Raw genomic sequence first — 18550 nt, 5'->3', positions numbered from 1 at the left:
GAATCCATCTGTGGTGGATTTATAGCTCTAGAACTGAAAAGAATACAATCTCAAGAAAGACACCGAACTCTTCCGACCAACGATGCAGGCGGGGGCCATACTGATTACTGAAGCAACACCGCTGGCCACTGGAGCTTGATTGGAGTATTACGGAAGCGTATTGCTGCGACACCAGAAAAAAAAATATCAGTATATCACGTTACAACGTGATAACTTATTGTTTTAACATAAAACGTTTGACGTTAACGTGATAAGTTAGTATCACGTTATAATGTGAAACGTTTCATGTTAAAACAATAAGTTATCACATTTTATTACATGGCGTTTTAACATTCGCCGAAATGCTTGATTGTGATTGGTCAATAGCACTCGTCAGAGGTCCGTTATTACTCGATAACGGACCTCTGCCGAGCAATAATGGCCGCTGTTTGCAGCTGTAGCAATCAAGCCCACTGACACACACTGCATCAGCGACGGAACAGAACTGCGTCTGCATTTCATGTCGTCTTGTCGATGGTGTAAAATGAATTAGGTATATTGTTAGTAAGTTAGCCATGTAATAAGCTGGATAATGTATAGCTATACTCGGTCATTGTCGCAAAATAATTGACCTTCACTGACGTTTAGAACACCTCGGCAAGGCGCCTCGGTGTTCTAAACTCCGTGTCGGTCAATTATTTTGCGACAATGACCTCGTAGCTATACATTATCCCTTACATAACATGAAACGTTTTATGTTAAAACAATAAGTTATCACGTTATAACGTGATATACTGATTTATTTTTTTCTGTTTCTGGTGTGGCAGCAATACGCTTCTGTACAGACTCCGTCCAGAGTCCACAAGGAACCTATATAAGGAAGGAAGGGCCAACAGGTCAGAAGGCCAGCGTTCTATGCTCTGCTTGGTACCAGTTCTATTGAAGCCTGTACCAAGATTCAAAATAAACAAGCTATGAGGAAATATACATCAACCAATATATCAAATGTTAGGCTAGTTAACAATGCAACACATTTTTGATGATTCTGACAGCCGAAGTAATAACTTGTTTAGATGACGGGTCATAAACGAGGAGATGGCTGATCCCAATACAACTCAATGTCGGCTGCACTGAATGTTTCCACACTTGACACGTGATGACCCTTCCTGGTTTCCTTGCCCGAGTAGCTGTCCGCTGACCACACATTCATATGGTGGCCATTTTGCAAGCGTCACTTGTTGGCGAAGATGCATTGCTGGAAATCGTTTTACCTCTAACCTTAACTTCAGAGATGTCAAATAATATTTTTGTGATAACCAATTTTAAAAGATATGGCGATTATTTTTAACATGGCAGCTTGGCCGTTTAGCGACAAGCAAGGAGGCCGAGTTGTAATAGCATAGAGAGAGCGAGAGCGAGAGAGCGAGAGCGAGAGCGAGAGCGAGAGCGAGAGAGAGAGAGAGAGAGAGAGAGAGAGAGCCAGGACACGGTGGTCAAAGACAACAGGTGTAGAAAACTGTCATTGTTGCTGCTGCCATATCTGGGCCAGCCAATGGAGATGAGAAACAAAACAAAAAAACAGTCCAACTACACAAAGACAAAGTTCATGTTTTTGAAAAGCACTCCCAACAACTTGATATTAAGAGTATTTTTTATATACTCACAGCAATATTGAAAAGTCACAGCTCAACTTACAAAACTTTTCAGTCTGAAAAAGCAGTTGACAAATAAAAACTAAATCAAATAAGGTTCGACTGGGTAATAGCTAACCATACACCAACAGTTAAAAGGAAAATCTGCCGCAACTCCATACGTTGAAATATCCCATCTTGAAATACTTGGCTGCTCTTGTAGACTTAACTAGAGAAAGAGGGGAGAAGAAAAAAAAGATTAGAAAAGTCAAAATCCAAGCAGAAAATAGTTCAAAGGTCAATTCAGTATTAGTTATATTTTCATAATAAATGCAAATCAAGCGGAAGCCTCGTTTCTGTTACTGTTGCAGGGGGAACAGGTTCGATTGTGGGGCCACACCTTCGGTAAAAACCAAAGAGAGCAGTTGCTTTTAGTTAGCAGCTTAGCTGCTAACTTCTAAATTAGGTATGGGCACCGATTTCGTTAAATTATTATTAGTTAAATTCAATTATTAAATTAAATTTGTCGTAGCAATGTAGCGTTTTGTACATTTGCCAATTGCCATGTTGTTTCACTAAGCTCACATTTCAAGCGTCAGTAATGTAACTTTCGGAATTAATGCTTTTGTTCCTGGAAATAACATTAGCCTGGTCCAACGCGCAAATGTCTAGCTGTTAGCAATGACAGCAGCCAGCTAGCTTGCTTTTTTGGTTATCTCACTGTTGCTATTAAGTAAAAACATTTATTTTCTCAAATGGTATTCAAATAGATCACAGTGCCTATCGAATATACATTTTGTGAGTTTTGCCCATCCCCATTTTAAATGCTGTCAAATGAACAATCAAATATGTTCCTACTTGCATAAAGAGTGGGATTTGACTGCTGTGAACAAACTATTACATGAACACCCATGACCCAAACAAGGCACAGACCGAGCAGCAGCAATGAAAAGTATTTATTTTGAAATGAAAATATGTAACCAACGTTCCAGATAATAACATGGAGAAATACGTGCAGAACGACTGATTTGGCAAAAATATATCACAATTTTTCTTAGTTGGGATGGTAAATGGTATTATTTGACACATTTAATTTCCAGCAAATTTGTATATTTATTTTACCTTTTTGTCATGCAATACAATTTCCATGGTGCTATTTCATTCAAAATAGCCTCTTTTCTTTAACTTTTCTAATACTGCTACAAGGAAATAGTTTTTGAGTTAACTAAATATATATCCTGGCAACGTCCCACCAGTGCACCGTGGGGAACAAAATTAACTTTTTGACTTACCAGCCATTTGGCTGGTAGATTTTAAAAACTACCAGCCAGGCAGATTTTTTACCAGCCAAAATTTTTAAATAGCTTTTTAGTATATCGCCATGTGTTATTATTACTATATAATACTCTCATATGCTATTTTCAATTAATATCATAAACAACATAAGGAATATTAGCATAATTTTGAGTGGACTGAAGGAATGAGTCAGCGTTAATAGTTTTAAATGCAAATAATTTATTGAAACATAGAAGTGGGGTCGGGGACACACACACTGTTTCAACTCACCACCCCCGCATCATATTGTAGTCTAGTCTGTCTTCAAACTTCCACTCCTCTCGAAACCTTTTTATATTTGAATATCAACATTATCTGTGCATCCTCAGTAATCCTCAGTTTACTACAATATACTCCTCTCCTGAGTCCTGACTTCATCGTCTTTTCAAACGCACGCACACACACAGAGAAAGGGAGAGTCCAGTCCACACTGTCTGCTGTTCTCTATGGCTCTGCCGCTGATCAGGATTAGCTTGTTAGCTTACGCTAACATAACGTTCATTTCGGGCGATGTGGGCATAAAGGAATGGCGACGATGCAATGCATGTTAGATGCATTTGACCCGTTGTGAGAAGAAGAAAAAACCACAGACTTATTTCGGCTCGCAAAATAGGTGCACTGCTGTGTAGCTCTGCTCTCAGGGAACAAACTTAACTTTTTGACTTACCAGCCATTTGGCTGGTAGATTTTAAAAACTACCAGCCAGGCAGATTTTTTACCAGCCATTGGCGGTTGGCTGGTACTTATTTTGTTCCCTGAGTGCACGTCAAAGTAGATTAACCGTAATCCGTCGGCGTCCCATTGTTTTAGTATCTCTGATGCAGCACATCGTTTGAAAGCTAAGATGGCCGCCGTTTGACACCATGCTTGACCTATTACATGCTTCCATTCTCAGGACTTAAGGCCAAACAGCTAACTAGCTCCAGTTTTGAAAAAATTACTACCTCTGGTTTCACCTCTCAAAGACTCAAAATTATTGACAATTCGTGTAGCCAACTTGAGTTGGTTTCTAGCACATAAACAACTGTATTCTCTCAGCGTAAAGCAAGAGAGTTCCTTACGAGCCACCATGCACATTAGTTATTCTGCGCGAAATTGGTGCGTTACAGTTGTTTCTCTGTGTTTTGTTTTGGTTTGCGTTTGGGTGAGTTTTGAGCAAGGAAAAATGTCAAAGAAAACTTTTACTACAACCAAAGAGGCACTGGAACTTGTGTGTGTATGTGTGGGGGGGGGGGGGGGTATTGTAATCAGCTGATATGTGAGGGAGTGAGCTGTACAATAACAAAACAAAAGTAGTCAAAATATTAAGTCTTCTATAGTTTTGTACATGACTAAGTGATTTTCATATAATAGGCAATCATCTGTTGAAGAACCAACAGTCTGGACTCAAAAGATCCCCGTGGCAGCCATGGCTGGATCCAGAAGGACTCACAGGACTCATCCGGAGCACATCACAGGTCGGCTCACGTCAGTGGGAGCAGCACAGCAGGGGGGCTGAAGTGCAGGCAGTGCCTTTACCAAGACACCCATGAAGTGATCCTCCTGTGATGTGCCTTTGTGCTTCGTCCCAAAACGTGACCGTTAGAATGACTGGCATGTTGCGAATAACATGTAGGTACCACTGTGGCATCCCCTGTAAATAAGTTGTGTGAATAAAAACTGCTTTTATACCATAGTACTTGTACCGACTACTTTGTATGCACAAACAAAAAAGGGAAGAATGCGGCACAATATGTTTATGATTCACTTACTGTTTCAGTAACACGGAGTGAATCTGGAGATACTGTAGCTCTATGGGTAACATCATCACTGTATGTTGAAGTGTTCACGAGTTATAGTTTTATTTTTTTTATATCATAGGTATGTGACTCTGGTTACAAAGTGTCCTTTTGGAGTGTCCAAAAGTACTTTTTTGAAAAGTGCCTAAAATACCATTAGCAAAACATGTGTAAAACACTCACTTTCTGTGAAATTGTTATCAACTTTGGACCTGAACTAGGTAAGGGTGCTTTCTCACTTCCATTCGGGGTCGAATTAGCTCCGCTCCGTCCTCGCTCCGTCCTTGGGTGCGAACTTCCCCCCTCCATCTCCCCCTCTAGTTTGTGTACACACTGCAGTCTTGGTGCGCTCCGGGTTTTGTTTACGGTTTGCGTTTTGAGCGTGTAAGCTGCCGTAGCGATGATGTCACGCTCTAACGTCAACACAGGAAGAGTTTTAACATACGGTGGTGGAAACTGGATGCTGATATAAAGAAACAAATAACCAATAAATATGAAGTTATATTGGAACCTCTGTTGTCAAGCATCGTCAATATAACCCACCCCCCTTTCTCACGAATGGAACTGGTGTTGTGGAGTCCGCTTTGAGCGTTTTCCAGGGTTAACGCTAAGCTAGCTTAGCCTATTTATTACTAGTTAGCAGCTAACATTAGCCCATCGCTCGCATCAATTATATTGCATGTCATTGATCTACCGGTCGATCACGGCCAACTGGTTGGGCACCACTGGTCTATAGAAATAAATGCATTCGAACAAGAAACCAATCCTTAAGAACTTCTACTCATGTACAATAGAGAGCATCTTGACCGGCAACATCACCTCCTGGTTTGGGAATAGCACTGCACAAGACCAAAGCAGACTACAAAGAGTGACACGTTCAGCCGAACGCACAATTGGAGGGGGGCTCCCCACCCTCCAGAACATTTACTACAAGCGTTGCAAGGGCAAGGCTAAGAGAATCATTAAAGACTCCAGTCACCCGAACAACTGCCTCTTTGAACTGCTGCCGTCAGGCAAGCGATACAGGAGTCTCAAGGCGAGCACAGAAAGACTCAGAAGAAGCTTCTATCCCCAGGCCATCAGGCTGCTAAACGAACAATGAATGAACACTACACAACAACAACCACCAAACGCACATAGCACACACATCCACACGCACACACTCACTTTAAACAAACACACTGTAGCACCCACTCCACACACTTATAGCACACACCCACTTTAAACAAACACACTGTAGCACCCACTCCCCACACTTTATATTTATGGATGAAGGATTGCACTACAACTCGTACACCTTACTGTAAATTGTACCTAAAATTGTACCTCATCCCATTTCTGCTTTGCACTAGATAGTACTGTACATTAGTACACTGCATAGTATTGTGTATTGTATATTATATGGTAACTCAGAACATTGTACATATGTCTATACCGAACACTGTGACCTCATTTTCTTCTTCTAAATTCATGCTATATTATGTTATTATGTTATTTGATACTATCTTGTCTAGCACAGTCTCTGGAGCGTAACAGTAAGAAGCATTTTGTATGAAAGTATTCTGTACTTCTGTATGACAACTATTAAAGAACTTGAACTTGTATAGTAGACATAGCAATGGCAAAAAAATTGCCAGGCCTAATGCGAGCCAGGGAAGTCTTGTGCTTGTAACGTGACTTCATGTTTTCATCCACTGAGCCGTGAGGCTCAACATGCTTGTTTGGTTGAGGTCTGAACTCGCCAAATTTCCCATAAATATAGTTTTTGTGGGTATTGTCCAGTTGTTGCTGTATGTTTTTATCTGCCCAAAATTCAAGCAAGCATGAAAACATTACAGTAATGACGTTGTGTGTGTCAGCAAGTTGATACAGCAAGCCTCTTCCGTATTTTGGTACAAGCATTGCACACCACACCCCCCGCTCCCACTGGCGCGCACCCGGAACCACCTATTCCAGCGGTCCAGGTTTGGAGCGAATCAGCGCCCCCGGGTGCGATTGGGCTGTGATTTGACCTCGAATGGTTAGTGAGAAAGCCCCCTAAGACTTCAGGCTATGGCCCCATTGTGTTTTTTTTATAAATTATTATCGTCTTTAACCGTGTTTCTTGAGAGCGATTCGGACCTGCTCAGTAACACCAAGGAGTATTCGGGCCCAGGCATAAAAAGAAATGATTAAAAAACATTGTCCATTGTGTACAGTTGCTTACCTGTTCTGTGTCTTTGTCCACTTGAGGGCGTGTCTTGGAGGCACAGTCGTGGCGGGGTGGTAGAAGGTACATCCACCTCGTTTACACTGGCCAGCAAACCGACAAGGCTGCGGAATACAAAGGCAGAAGAATAAAATTAACCTCTTACCACACAAATCGGGCCGGCATGCCCATGCATGCACGTCTCGGCACTTTTGTGAGCGTCTACCGGCTCGGGGCTGCATTTTTCGCCCAACATATAATATACCGCTCGAAACATCCATTTGCCACCGTTCGAACGCCACCTCACTCGACAAATTCCGTGTCTCGGTTCTCGAGTTACATGACGATATGTCAGGCGAGTGTCTTTTTACGCAGTGCTCGTCAAATGACCACTTTGGACAGTATACGCTCGACAACTGACCAATCACCGCTAATGTGATTAGTCAGCCTTGTAGCCAACGAGGGTGCAAATATAGGAAGTAGGTGAAAGTTGACAAGCGAAAATGAGAAGTGACTCATGGCAGTGGATGGAAGAAATGGATTTTGGAACGCTTTTTCTTTGGCATCAGTTTACTAAAACCTCTTTAAAAAACAAATTTCTGGACGGATTTTTATAAAATTTGGACCTGTACTACATAAGACTTCAGGCTATGGAACCGCAGTGTTTTCCGGCTCATACCTCTATGCTGGAATATGGAATCTTGCAACCACTAAAGAAAAATGTGAGTACACAAGTTCAAGTCTCTCCACTCCATTTCATTAGCACTAAAAGTGATTCTCCTTTTTTGCATTAGTAACTTCAGAATGTTATGTTTCAAAAGAGACCAGGCTCATGCATGTGCTTTAAGTATAAAGATAAGCTTTGCAAAAAAAGTGTGCAGTCCTCAAGTTCAAGTAAAGAAAAATTGCCACTTTTCTGCGTGCCTAAGAGGTTAAGACACTTTTAAAATGGCTAATTCACAACATCCCCAGTGAAAGGTATAGTCGTAAATAGTCAGCCTAGTAACGCCAAGTTTGCTATTGTCATCAGGTTGAAAACTACGCATAGAAATCACAATTGTCCTTCAGTCTCAATGGTGAAATTTTTTCTTTACCTTGGGATGATAGAACGGACAGTCCATCTTCTTGCACTCTGGGAAGAAGCGACACACACTACCGGTTTGAGGTGCCGGCATTGCTGTGAACACACATACAGTCAAGTTAACAGGACCACAGAGCTTCACAGGTCACACACACACAGCTGAAGAGACTAGTAGAGTTGTACCTGGTTTGGGAGGAGGGGCAGCCGCACCTCTGCGGCTGACATGAGTGAAGGGGCAGTCTGGCTTTGTGCACCTGGCATCGTATTTACAGTTGGGATGAACAAAAAGGCATTTATCCCCAAATTTGCAACTGGGGAAAGTCCTAGAGGGAAAGAAGAGAAATGTTACAGTGAATTAGTTACAATCTTCCTGTAGCTTTTCACACTCAAAACACTGCATCCAGGGTAGGGCTGAGCCCAAACGTTCGGACCTTCGTTCGTTACGTTGGCCCTCGAATCTTAATTAATGGGTTCGAACCTCCGCTTACATTATTATTATTATTTACACGATATATCAGAATATCACAGGATTTGTTTTAGAATAATTCGAAAGTCACGCACAGACACAACACAGTCAACGAGTCGTGGTGAGGAGGGGTCACTGTCATACTTCAGGAAATTAATCAATGCTATGCACGTTAGTCACGCTATGCACTTTTAGCTTGCTAACGTTAAGATAGCAAGAGCCGTCTGCCAACAAAGATGTTTCAACAAATGTATTCACAAAATGGATTACAATCCAAAAGTTATTGAAGACTTCTGTGACCAGTAAGTAGGTACTACTTTTACTAACCATTTTTTTACCTCAGCAATATGTGCATATGTTCTACGTTATATGCGTAAATGTGCCTAAAGTCAAGAATCAACAGTATTGAACCGGGAAAATTATTTAGGACAGTTCGATGACCTAAACTAACATTAGCTGCTAATGTCAACCAAGCTGGCCCCCCGAGAGGTTTATTACTCCTACATTGAGGGTTAGTGAGTCTCTCTCTCTGTATCTGTTGTTATATATATATATATATATATATATATATATATATAATATCTCTGTACGTTACTGATATTGTTACCAGTTGATTATCCGTTTTTATGGGCTCTAGCCAGGCCATGTGAGCGGCGCGGCCGAGAAATCCGCTCTTTAACCCCTTGAGGTTGACAGGGCTTTTTGGACCCGTGGGCGGAGAACAAAGGGATTTAGAATGACTCATAAATGCTCTGGAAGTCGCGCTTTTCAGAAATCTGTAAAAATAGAAAAATGACAATTTCGAGTGCTTTGAGATGTACTATATATGTCTCCTTACTTGCTAAACATAATACGACTTGTAAATACGTTTAATTCTTGCTAAATGGTATGCTTGTAATTATCTCCGTTTGCCAGAGAACTACAGCGCGTCACGAAACGCACATACACCCACGCGCGCACACACACAAGAGAAGTGTGTGCGCTGTGAATAGGTGTTAGACCCTGCAGAGGTGAGAGGTAGTATCAGAGACCAGTCTATGACGTCGCGATAAAACATTAACTACTTGCTTTTTATGTGCAAGGAAAGAAGGAAGAGGTGGACTGCATTATTATTATTATCATTCTCGAGAATACACGCGGACCCGACGGAACGTTAACTTATGAATAAAAAGTAGTCTAACATGCTTTTCATCCTCGCCCGTGTATATACCCACGTCGCGCTAAAACATCAACTACTGTATGAGTAGAGACAGAGTGCGTGTGTGTACGAGTTATGAGTTATCTCGCAGTTTTCTAGAGTAGAAAGGTGCGCCCAGTAGAGCACACAGTCACACACACACACAGAAGGAATTTCTTGTACAACGAGTTGGGCGTTTTATTTATTTTATCACTTGTAGGCTACCATAGCGAAGGCTCATGGCAGCAACGTTAGTGGTTGAAACGTGATTCGAGAGTGATACCAAGTGGAAGGAAATATATCCTGTCATCAGTGCGTATAGCAGGTATCCTCGAAATTCTCCGCTATCTCCTCTGCAAGCTCCTGTCCGGCTGCACTGCTCCAACTGCCTGTGTCTGTCTACTGCTTTGGTCCAATCATATTCAGCGTCCCGTCAGAATCCCCCCCCCACCCACAGTCTGCGAATCAGAGGCAGAGTAGGGCGGGTCTTCACGAAATGCGTGTCGTCTCTTTCAATGGGTCGGAGTCAGAGCGAGAGTTGACAGCGCATATACAGGTAGTCTAATCTGCAGGTACTGTAGCGAGTAGCATAGTTTTGCCAGCAGGCAGCTAGTAGAAAAATATGGCATGTTCAAAGATGGCCAGTAAAATAAAAGTCAACAGTGAAAATCGCTGCAATTCAAAGGTGAAGCAACCAAGTCCTCACTCAGTGGCATGGGTGTTGGCTAAACACAAGAAGCCATTCTCTGATGCATACATAATAAAATAATGTATGACTGAAGTGATGGAGACCATGTTTGAAGGCAAACAAAAGCAAATCCTCCTCAGATCGCACAGCAACAAGAATAACTGAAATACTGGCTGATGATTTCATTAAACAGCTTTGTGATAGAATAAAAAAAAATGCACAGTGCATAGAGCCATATAAAACCCGCGTTCACGGAATCGCGGACGGAATCGCGGAATTAACCAATAAAAATGGAATCAACTGCAAAACGTGGAATATTGCAGAATTTGGCCTAATCTGGACTGAAATTTCGTTTTCACTAACAGTGCATTTCCATAGCTGTGGATGAGTCCACTGACACCACTGAGAATGCTCAGTTGCTGGTGTTTGTGAGGTTTTATGAGGCGGCAAAGGGGTATATTAATAAATTTTTGGAATACTTGAAACCCTTTTTTTGTGGAATATTTGATGCGGCCCAGCCTCACCCAGACTCTACCTCCAGCGGCCCCCAGGTAAATTGAGTTTGAGACCCCTGGTCTAGTCATTTAGCTGATGCTTTTATCCAAAGCGACTTACAAGTTCTGTACAACAAGTTAGGGCTGGGCGATATGACGATATTATATAAATATCGGGTACAGTTAATTAACGATACACTTTTTTAAACGTATCGTGGATATCGTGATGTTTTGCCCAAGAGGCTTGTGTCGCGTCAATCTGGTCCACACGTTGACACTTTTGAACAGCGCCGCCGCCGCCCCACACACACACTACTGCATCAAAAGTTACTACTTATGATAACAAAGGCATTCGTTTTGTGGCATTAACACTTTGATTGCCTAAGGCTAAATTCATGATATACCATCCCTTGCCAGCTCTATTTGTCTATGGAAAAGTTCCCCTTCTTTGCAGGGCTATAACTTTTTAAATTCTATTGCTAAATTGCCATTATTAGGGCCCATTCAAGGTCCTATATGTATTGTTCATTGTGTAGCAACGTTAAACTTTTTCATTCACATATTCATAGTAAAATATGGTCTAAAGTATAAGTATGTTTTCATCTCTTTCTGCAGCTTTCTCCAGAACGTGATTTATAGCCCCAAATGCATTATATTGATGATGAAATACAGTTTGGTAGGAATCTGTGCGAGATCAAAAATTTCAATTGGACGTACTTCTAGAAGTTTCTACGTATCATCTGATGATGACCGGATGGGCGGGGGATCGTTTATAATTCCGTGGGCAGCGTTATATCATTCATCTAGTGTGGGTGATATGATCATCAGAGCAGTTTATATCGAACACGTTAAAAAATAACGCTGAATCTTACCGTATCTTCCTCGCGCCGTTGGACGATGAGCGTGGAACTGAAATATTCCTATTATGGGATGTAGAAATACGCAATCTATTTCCAGGTTGTATAATAGTATATACGTCCAAATCATGTTGTTCATCGAGTTATTGGCAACGGATCGCTATGTATTGTGTCGAGATCGAGTCCCGGGACCTATAGAGAGTGCCCGGAAGTAATATGGGTGAATAGCACATCGTCCTAGTAACTTCCTCTTTGGCGATTGCGCCGATCGGCCACCAGATGGCGCTCTTGAACCGCTAGAGGTTTGAGGAGCTCAGAACTGTGTGTGAAGGCTGCGGATGGAAAATATGATTCCGATCACAGATTTTTGAAATATTGATATTAAAGACGAGTTACGGCGTCCTCGGCAACTTGAGCATGGCGGGGAAGGACGCCTAAACACGTTTTCGGCACTTAAAGTGTTAACGTTATATAGTTACACTTTCAATAACATCAGCGTATTTACATAGCAACGTCCGAGGTCGACCTAGATATAGCAAGCATTAGTCGTTCATATCTCAGCCCGTGCTGACTGACAGTTGTGCCCATTCTGCGGTCTGTTAATAAAGTTTTCAATCAGACAGATGTATGGAAAGGCTTTTATTATAACATCCGTTGCAGTAAAATCATTATCTAAACGTCGGCCGCGGCGAGCTACCGCTGCCATTGTTGTTGTCATTGAGCTCTCCAATGGCGGAAGTAAAAAATGAATATGCGCTTGCCGATTGGTGCCAAGAACAGCAGGGCGGGTGCAAGCGGTGTGACGTAATTGGCAGACGCGACTGTCAATCAAAATGATTCTGTTTGCCGTCTGAATGAATGAAAACGTTATTAACAGATTGCAGCATGGGTACAATACAGTACAGCTCAATACAAAAACAGTCAACAGTGGACTGGAGGATGCAGACCAGAGAAAGACTTTCGTCTCGTTTACATCAGGGTCCCCCATTTTCAATTCATCATATTTCATATCTAAATCATATAATAACTCATTGCTAAATATATGCAATATATAATCTAATAATCCAATAATCTAAATCTAATATATAATATAAAAATGCTAAATGCATGGGTATTTTATTTTGTCTTTAATGTTAGCTTGCAAACTCAAATACTGTCTTGGTAAGCCTCATAATGAATTGTTTGGGGAAAAAAAGAAAAACACTGATGCGTATCGTCTATCGCCGAAAGGTCAGAAAATATCGTGATATCATATTTAGGCCATATCGCCCAGCCCTACAACAAGTCATCAGGAAGGGCACAACTCTATCAGCTGAGTAATAATGTTCATCAAAGTGTTGAGTGCTAGAATGTTCGATTATGACATCATACTGTGACATCACAAATGTTCTAGAATGTTCTTGCATTCATTCAACATGCATTCTCATAAATATTACGATCAAATCTATTTTGTACTTGATGATACATTTGAAATTGGTTTGTTATGATCATGTTATTTAGGAATTGAGTGCATGCATGAATCTCTCTCTCTCTCTCTCTCTCTCTCTCTCTCTCTCTCTCTCTCTCTCTCTCTCTCTCTCTCTCTCTCTCTCTCTCTCTCTCTCTCTCTCTCTCTCTCTCTCTCTCTCTCTCTCTCTCTCTCTCTCTCTCTCTCTCTCTCTCTCTCTCTCTCTCTCTCTCTCTCTCTCTCTCTCTCTCTCTCTCTCTCTCTCTCTCACACCTCTATCAGCTGAGTAACAATGTTCATCAAGTGTTGAGTGCTACAGTGTAGGTTAGTATATTAGGACAAGTGCATACCTACATGTATGACCTATATCTATCTACTACTTTGGGTATGAGCATTTTTTCAATACCCAACTATGTAGTGGCCGCTTGTCGCTAGGCTAGGCCTCCTGCTGGGTCCATTCACTGGAATAACAAAGGAATGACTGGGCCTTTGCTCCAGGTGTGAAATGGTTCTAGTGACAATGATCACATTGAATTCTGGGAGTGTAGTTCTCTCATCAGATAGCTGAATGAACTTGGATCAAGTTCAAGTCCTATCCTGAAAAGTAGTTAGGATTTTACCAGAATGTTTGATAGGACATTGATTGAAAACTATCGTCTAAAATTTGACAATTGATGGCTTATTTTGAAGGTATGAATCTGTAATTTTACATTATGTAACAAAAAAAAGGGAAAATTCTGAGAAGGTGGAGCTAGTTACTTTAGACCTTGAATCGCTCATGTTGACCCCGCCCCCAAGTCGCTCTCCGCTCGCTCCCCGCTCACCTTGAATTGAGCGCTCCCCGCGCCAGATCGCTCTGCAGATTTTTTTTTTTTTTTTTAGCATGGTGTAAATTAGCTCAAACTACAACAGTCTACACCCCCTGGGCCCCTTAACAATTGTTTGTATTGAGCCGCATTGTAATTGTACCCATTCTGCAATGTTAAATAACGTTGTTTATCCATTCACTAGCTCTATTAAGCGATGATAGGCTAGCCGAGCCACAATGCTATGGTCGCTGCCATTAACGTTAGCATGTAAGCTAACGACAACAACAATGGCGTCGATACTTTTTCTAACAGGAGTGAGTGACAAAGCCTGAACAGGATATCACAGGTTCACCCTTCTCATTGGTTGAAAATGGCCTTCATGTTTGTACATCGCCATCTGTTGCTTTGGCATTGTACTGCATGTATATTAATTTTACCTTTATTTTACCAGGTAGTCACTTGAGATCAAAGATCTCTTTTTCGAGCAAGACCTGGCAATTATATATTACATCAACGGTGTTAACCCACTGTGAGCGGCCTGGAGTGGATTGGAGCGGAGGAGAACTCTCGCTCCGGACGTCACGCCGACTCATTTTAAAACCCACTCCTCGCTCACGTCAAAACCACCCGCTCCGCGCTCCGCGCCCCGCGCCGCTCAAGCGCCGCTCACATGGCCTGGCTCTAGCAGGCTCATTTACTCAGCTTGTGCGAAGACAGTGGTATCATATGTGACCCGGCACGGTCTAGCCCGCCTTGTTAACTCATTGGTGGCCAATAACGAGTAAACTCGTGTTTGCCACCAACGCTTGAGCGCCAATAACGAGTAAACATGTTTTTGGATCCTTTGATCTTTTCCCTTTGATCCCTGTTCTAAGCGGTCATCCGGATCACTCTAGGTGTCCCTGGCTCATTTGCCTATTTTTTTTCTTATTTTACCGGACCTAAACCAAGCTTTTTCTAACGATCGCATTTTCGGGGTAAGACTACCCCATCCCTTGATGATTTTGTGAAGGCACATGTGTACACGGTATATACCTTTAATTTGGGAGTATTTGTGGTCAACCAGAACGAGTTGGGCTTATTGCATATAACGCGTCTTATCTCGCGATCTATGGAAAAAGACTGGATTATTTTGGAAATGGGCGATGTTTAGCGTGTAATAAACTACAAACTACAGTGTAGAAACAAACTTTTTTACATGTTGGACTAGAAATAGTGTCATATGAGCCATACTATTGTCTCCATAGCTATAATATAGAATATACAATAGCTCTGCAAAGATCGTGAAATATCGTGAAAATGGTCAAGAAAAGCTGGTGCTAGCCAGTGCAGATGGCTGTCAAAGAGTTAAGGAGCTCACGATTAGGGCTGAACGATTAATCGATTTTAAATCGAAATTTGAAATGATGCAATTAGCAAATCGCAAAAAAATTAAAAATCGCAATTGTTTATTTAAAAAAAATATATATATATAATTTTACCAGGAAGTCCCATCGAGATACAAGATCTCCTTTGCAAGTTGCTGTTATTGTTGTAGGAACAGTTTGGGAGAGGGAGGTAAGGGCTTTTAGATTGTGTGTTGTGATGTTTAGACTTCAGAGAGGGAGAGTAAAGTACAGAAAAAAAGGTACCGTTGGGTACCAGTATCGATTCCCAGGTAAAAATAAATATTTTCAGGCCGCATTTTACAATAAACCTCTGTGGGGCTGCTTAATAATTTTTTATTATAATAGCAAATTTTATCGCAATATCAGTCAGAAAAATCGCAATTAGATTATTTCCCAAAATCGTGCAGCCCTACTCACGATTAGTCCAAAAATTACTAAATCTTTCTCAATTCAGAAATTGGTCGAAATGGAGATTTTGGCCATTTTGAGTGCTTTGAAATGTTCTCCATCAGTTTCCTTATTTGCAAAACTTAATACGACTTGTAAATGTGTTAATTATTGTTAGATTGTCCGACAGTATTATTTCTGACGCAGTGGCTAAGTACTCAGGTCTCAAGTGTCGGAGATGAGACAGAGATGTGCAGAAATGATAGCTACCAAATCCAACAGACACAATAGACTACTTTGTTGGTGGTGTGAAAATATGCAGAGAAACATTCATATCTTTGGAACAGTTTGTGTTACTTAAATTGTATCTGAATCGGGTGATTTTCTCTTTTCTCCGTAAAATTTTTAAGTGTATCTCTCCGTCACTCTTTATAGCCATGCACAACCTATTCTAGTCCCATGCAGATTTAGGCCCAAAACCATGCAGTTATTTTGCATGCAGTAAAACAACTCTTCCGGATAGCTGACGTTTGCGCATTGATGTGCCTTCCTCAGACAATCATATAATCACATCACACATGATCATATCATTATGATATATTCATAATATCAACAAGTTACTTACTTGCACTGTGTTTTGGGGTGATGGTACAGACAGTCATCTCCACTTTTGCAGACAGGCCAAAACTTGCAACGTTCCAGAACCTTCTGTCTCTTCAAGGGGACAACGTCCTCTTCGCTTGTCTCCATGTCCATGTCATCCTCTGGACAGCCGGGAAAAAACAGAGAAAGGGAAGAAGGTCAGATGGTACAGATGGAGGGGATAAGACAATATAAGCCCACCTGAAGAACATCTTAGTAGAGCTCAACCAATCACTGGAATTAAATTGCTTCCAATATAGTCTTCACTCTTGAGAAAATATTAGGGATGCACCGAATGGGAAATTCTTGGCCGAAACCGATACCGAAAATAGAAAACAGTTGGCCGAAAACCGAAAATGATTCATAGAATAGATTTTTTTTTTACCAATGTTGTGGAACATTATGATTATGGAAAAATATATGATTATGGCAAAACTTAACTTAAATAATAAATAATCACTATTATGGGTCCATAAAACATTTATTCAGCACTTCTGAATGCATACAGTACATTACTTCCATCTTTTCTCTGGCTGCGCAGCGGACATCTGTGCTCTACTGAGCGCACCTTTCTAGTCCCCAGCTGAATGTGCTCGCTTGACTCGGCACAGTAGACGCGCGACAGACAGCGTCAATGTGAGAAACACAACCCCCCCCCCCCCCCCCCCTCTCGCTCTGAATAATATGCATATTAGATCACTCAGTAATTAACCGCAACAGGCATATAGTAAATAAGGATATAAAAGCATGTTAAAGACGCATTTATTGGACGCGTTGCGCGCAGAGTTTACATAGAAACAGCGCGACTCCCGACAGCGCGACATCATCACAACAACACGCGAGGTTGTTAGGTTGTTTCTGTTTCGGTGAAAAAACTTCGGCCAAAAGCCGAAAGGCCATTTTTTGCCATTTTCGACCGAAAACTTTCGGTGCATCCCTAGAAAATATATATCTTTTGTCCCCAAATGCAAGCTCTTTAGTTACTCAATCTAAAGTTTAAATCTTTAGTTTTGTTAAAATGTGAAAGTTGAGGGGCGGCTAAGTGGCGCAGTGGGCAAGGCGCTCGCCACTAGTGCAGGAGATGCTGGGTTCGAGCCCAGCTCCCGGCATTGCTACCAGATTGGCTGGTCGTTCATACTAACACAATTGGCAGTGTTAGGGGTGGAAAAGCTGGTGGGTGGGTCCTGGTCGTTGTAAACAGCGACTCCTACAGTTTGGTCAGGGCGCCTGCTCAGCGAGGAAAGGATCTAAGGGGGGTAGTGTGATCCTTCCACACGTTACACCCTCTCAGTGAGAGTCCGCGTTGCCAGGTGAAAAGAAGCGGTTGATTGGATACACATGTGTCGGAGGAAGCATGTGATAGCCTCCACTCTCCCAGACAGACCGTAGGGGGTAGGTGCGCAGCGACCAGGAAGGGGATTGGCATAACGATTTTTTTTTTTTTTTTTTTTTTTTTTTTTTTTTTTAAATGTGAAAGTTGAATACTGTAGACCTCACTTGATTGCAGCAAGGCATTTAGGTTCACAAGGTTTAAACCCAATTTACCAATTCCAAGCCTTTATAATATTTTATTTTCAGCTTTTATAGTTTCACAAACGCACATCAAGACAAATCACAAACAAAGAAAATCAAAAATAAATAAAAAGAACACAAACAGTATGTTGCCAGACACTGTCACATCAATGAACAAACATACACCATGTCATATGCTATACACTAAGGACGCAAGGGGCTGATTCTCTGACATATATACACACATTACATATATATATACATATATATATATATATATATATATATATATATATATATATATATATATACACACATACATAGTAGTGTTGTCAAAAATATCAAAAAATCGACACATATCGATTCTGAATACCCAAAACTGTTTCAATACTCATTTCCCGAAATATCGACACCTAATCATTCATAAAAAAAGTTGCATTGTTCACTTCAATACCCGCAATAGTACAGCAGTCCACACACACACACGTGCATTCAGTTAAGTCGGAACATGACTGCAATACAAACAGTTCAGCCCGTCAGGCACATGCAACACAGACCAGTGTTTACATCTGTCTGCCTGAGAAAACACCATGCTCTGCAACAAAAACGATTGAAGTGAGATGAACAGTTATAAGGGTTTCAAAAGTGCCATATCTATCCTCTCCTACAGAGAGAAGCTGAGGAGAACCAA

General features: G+C 41.3%; 1 protein-coding gene across 1 annotated transcript in view; it reads right to left on the bottom strand.

The window, feature by feature from the left end:
• Nucleotides 1–1616: 1616 nt before the first annotated feature.
• zc3h14 (zinc finger CCCH-type containing 14) overlaps nt 1617–18550 on the bottom strand; it is a 76435-nt gene continuing 59501 nt past the window's right edge. Inside the window, exons 13-17 of the mRNA XM_084314739.1 lie at nt 16331–16469; nt 8176–8315; nt 8006–8088; nt 6930–7036; nt 1617–1839 (exon numbers count right to left, since the gene is read on the bottom strand). Of these exons, the coding sequence (XP_084170865.1) occupies nt 1836–1839; nt 6930–7036; nt 8006–8088; nt 8176–8315; nt 16331–16469 (473 nt within the window). The 3' untranslated portion in view covers nt 1617–1835. The remainder of the gene's footprint in view (nt 1840–6929; nt 7037–8005; nt 8089–8175; nt 8316–16330; nt 16470–18550) is intronic.

This window comes from Notolepis coatsorum (assembly GCF_963971535.1).
Source record: "Notolepis coatsorum genome assembly, chromosome: 5".
Lineage (NCBI taxonomy): Eukaryota > Metazoa > Chordata > Actinopteri > Aulopiformes > Paralepididae > Notolepis > Notolepis coatsorum.
The sequence above is the reverse complement of the archived record's forward strand: the minus strand, read 5'-3'. Positions and strand labels throughout refer to the sequence as shown.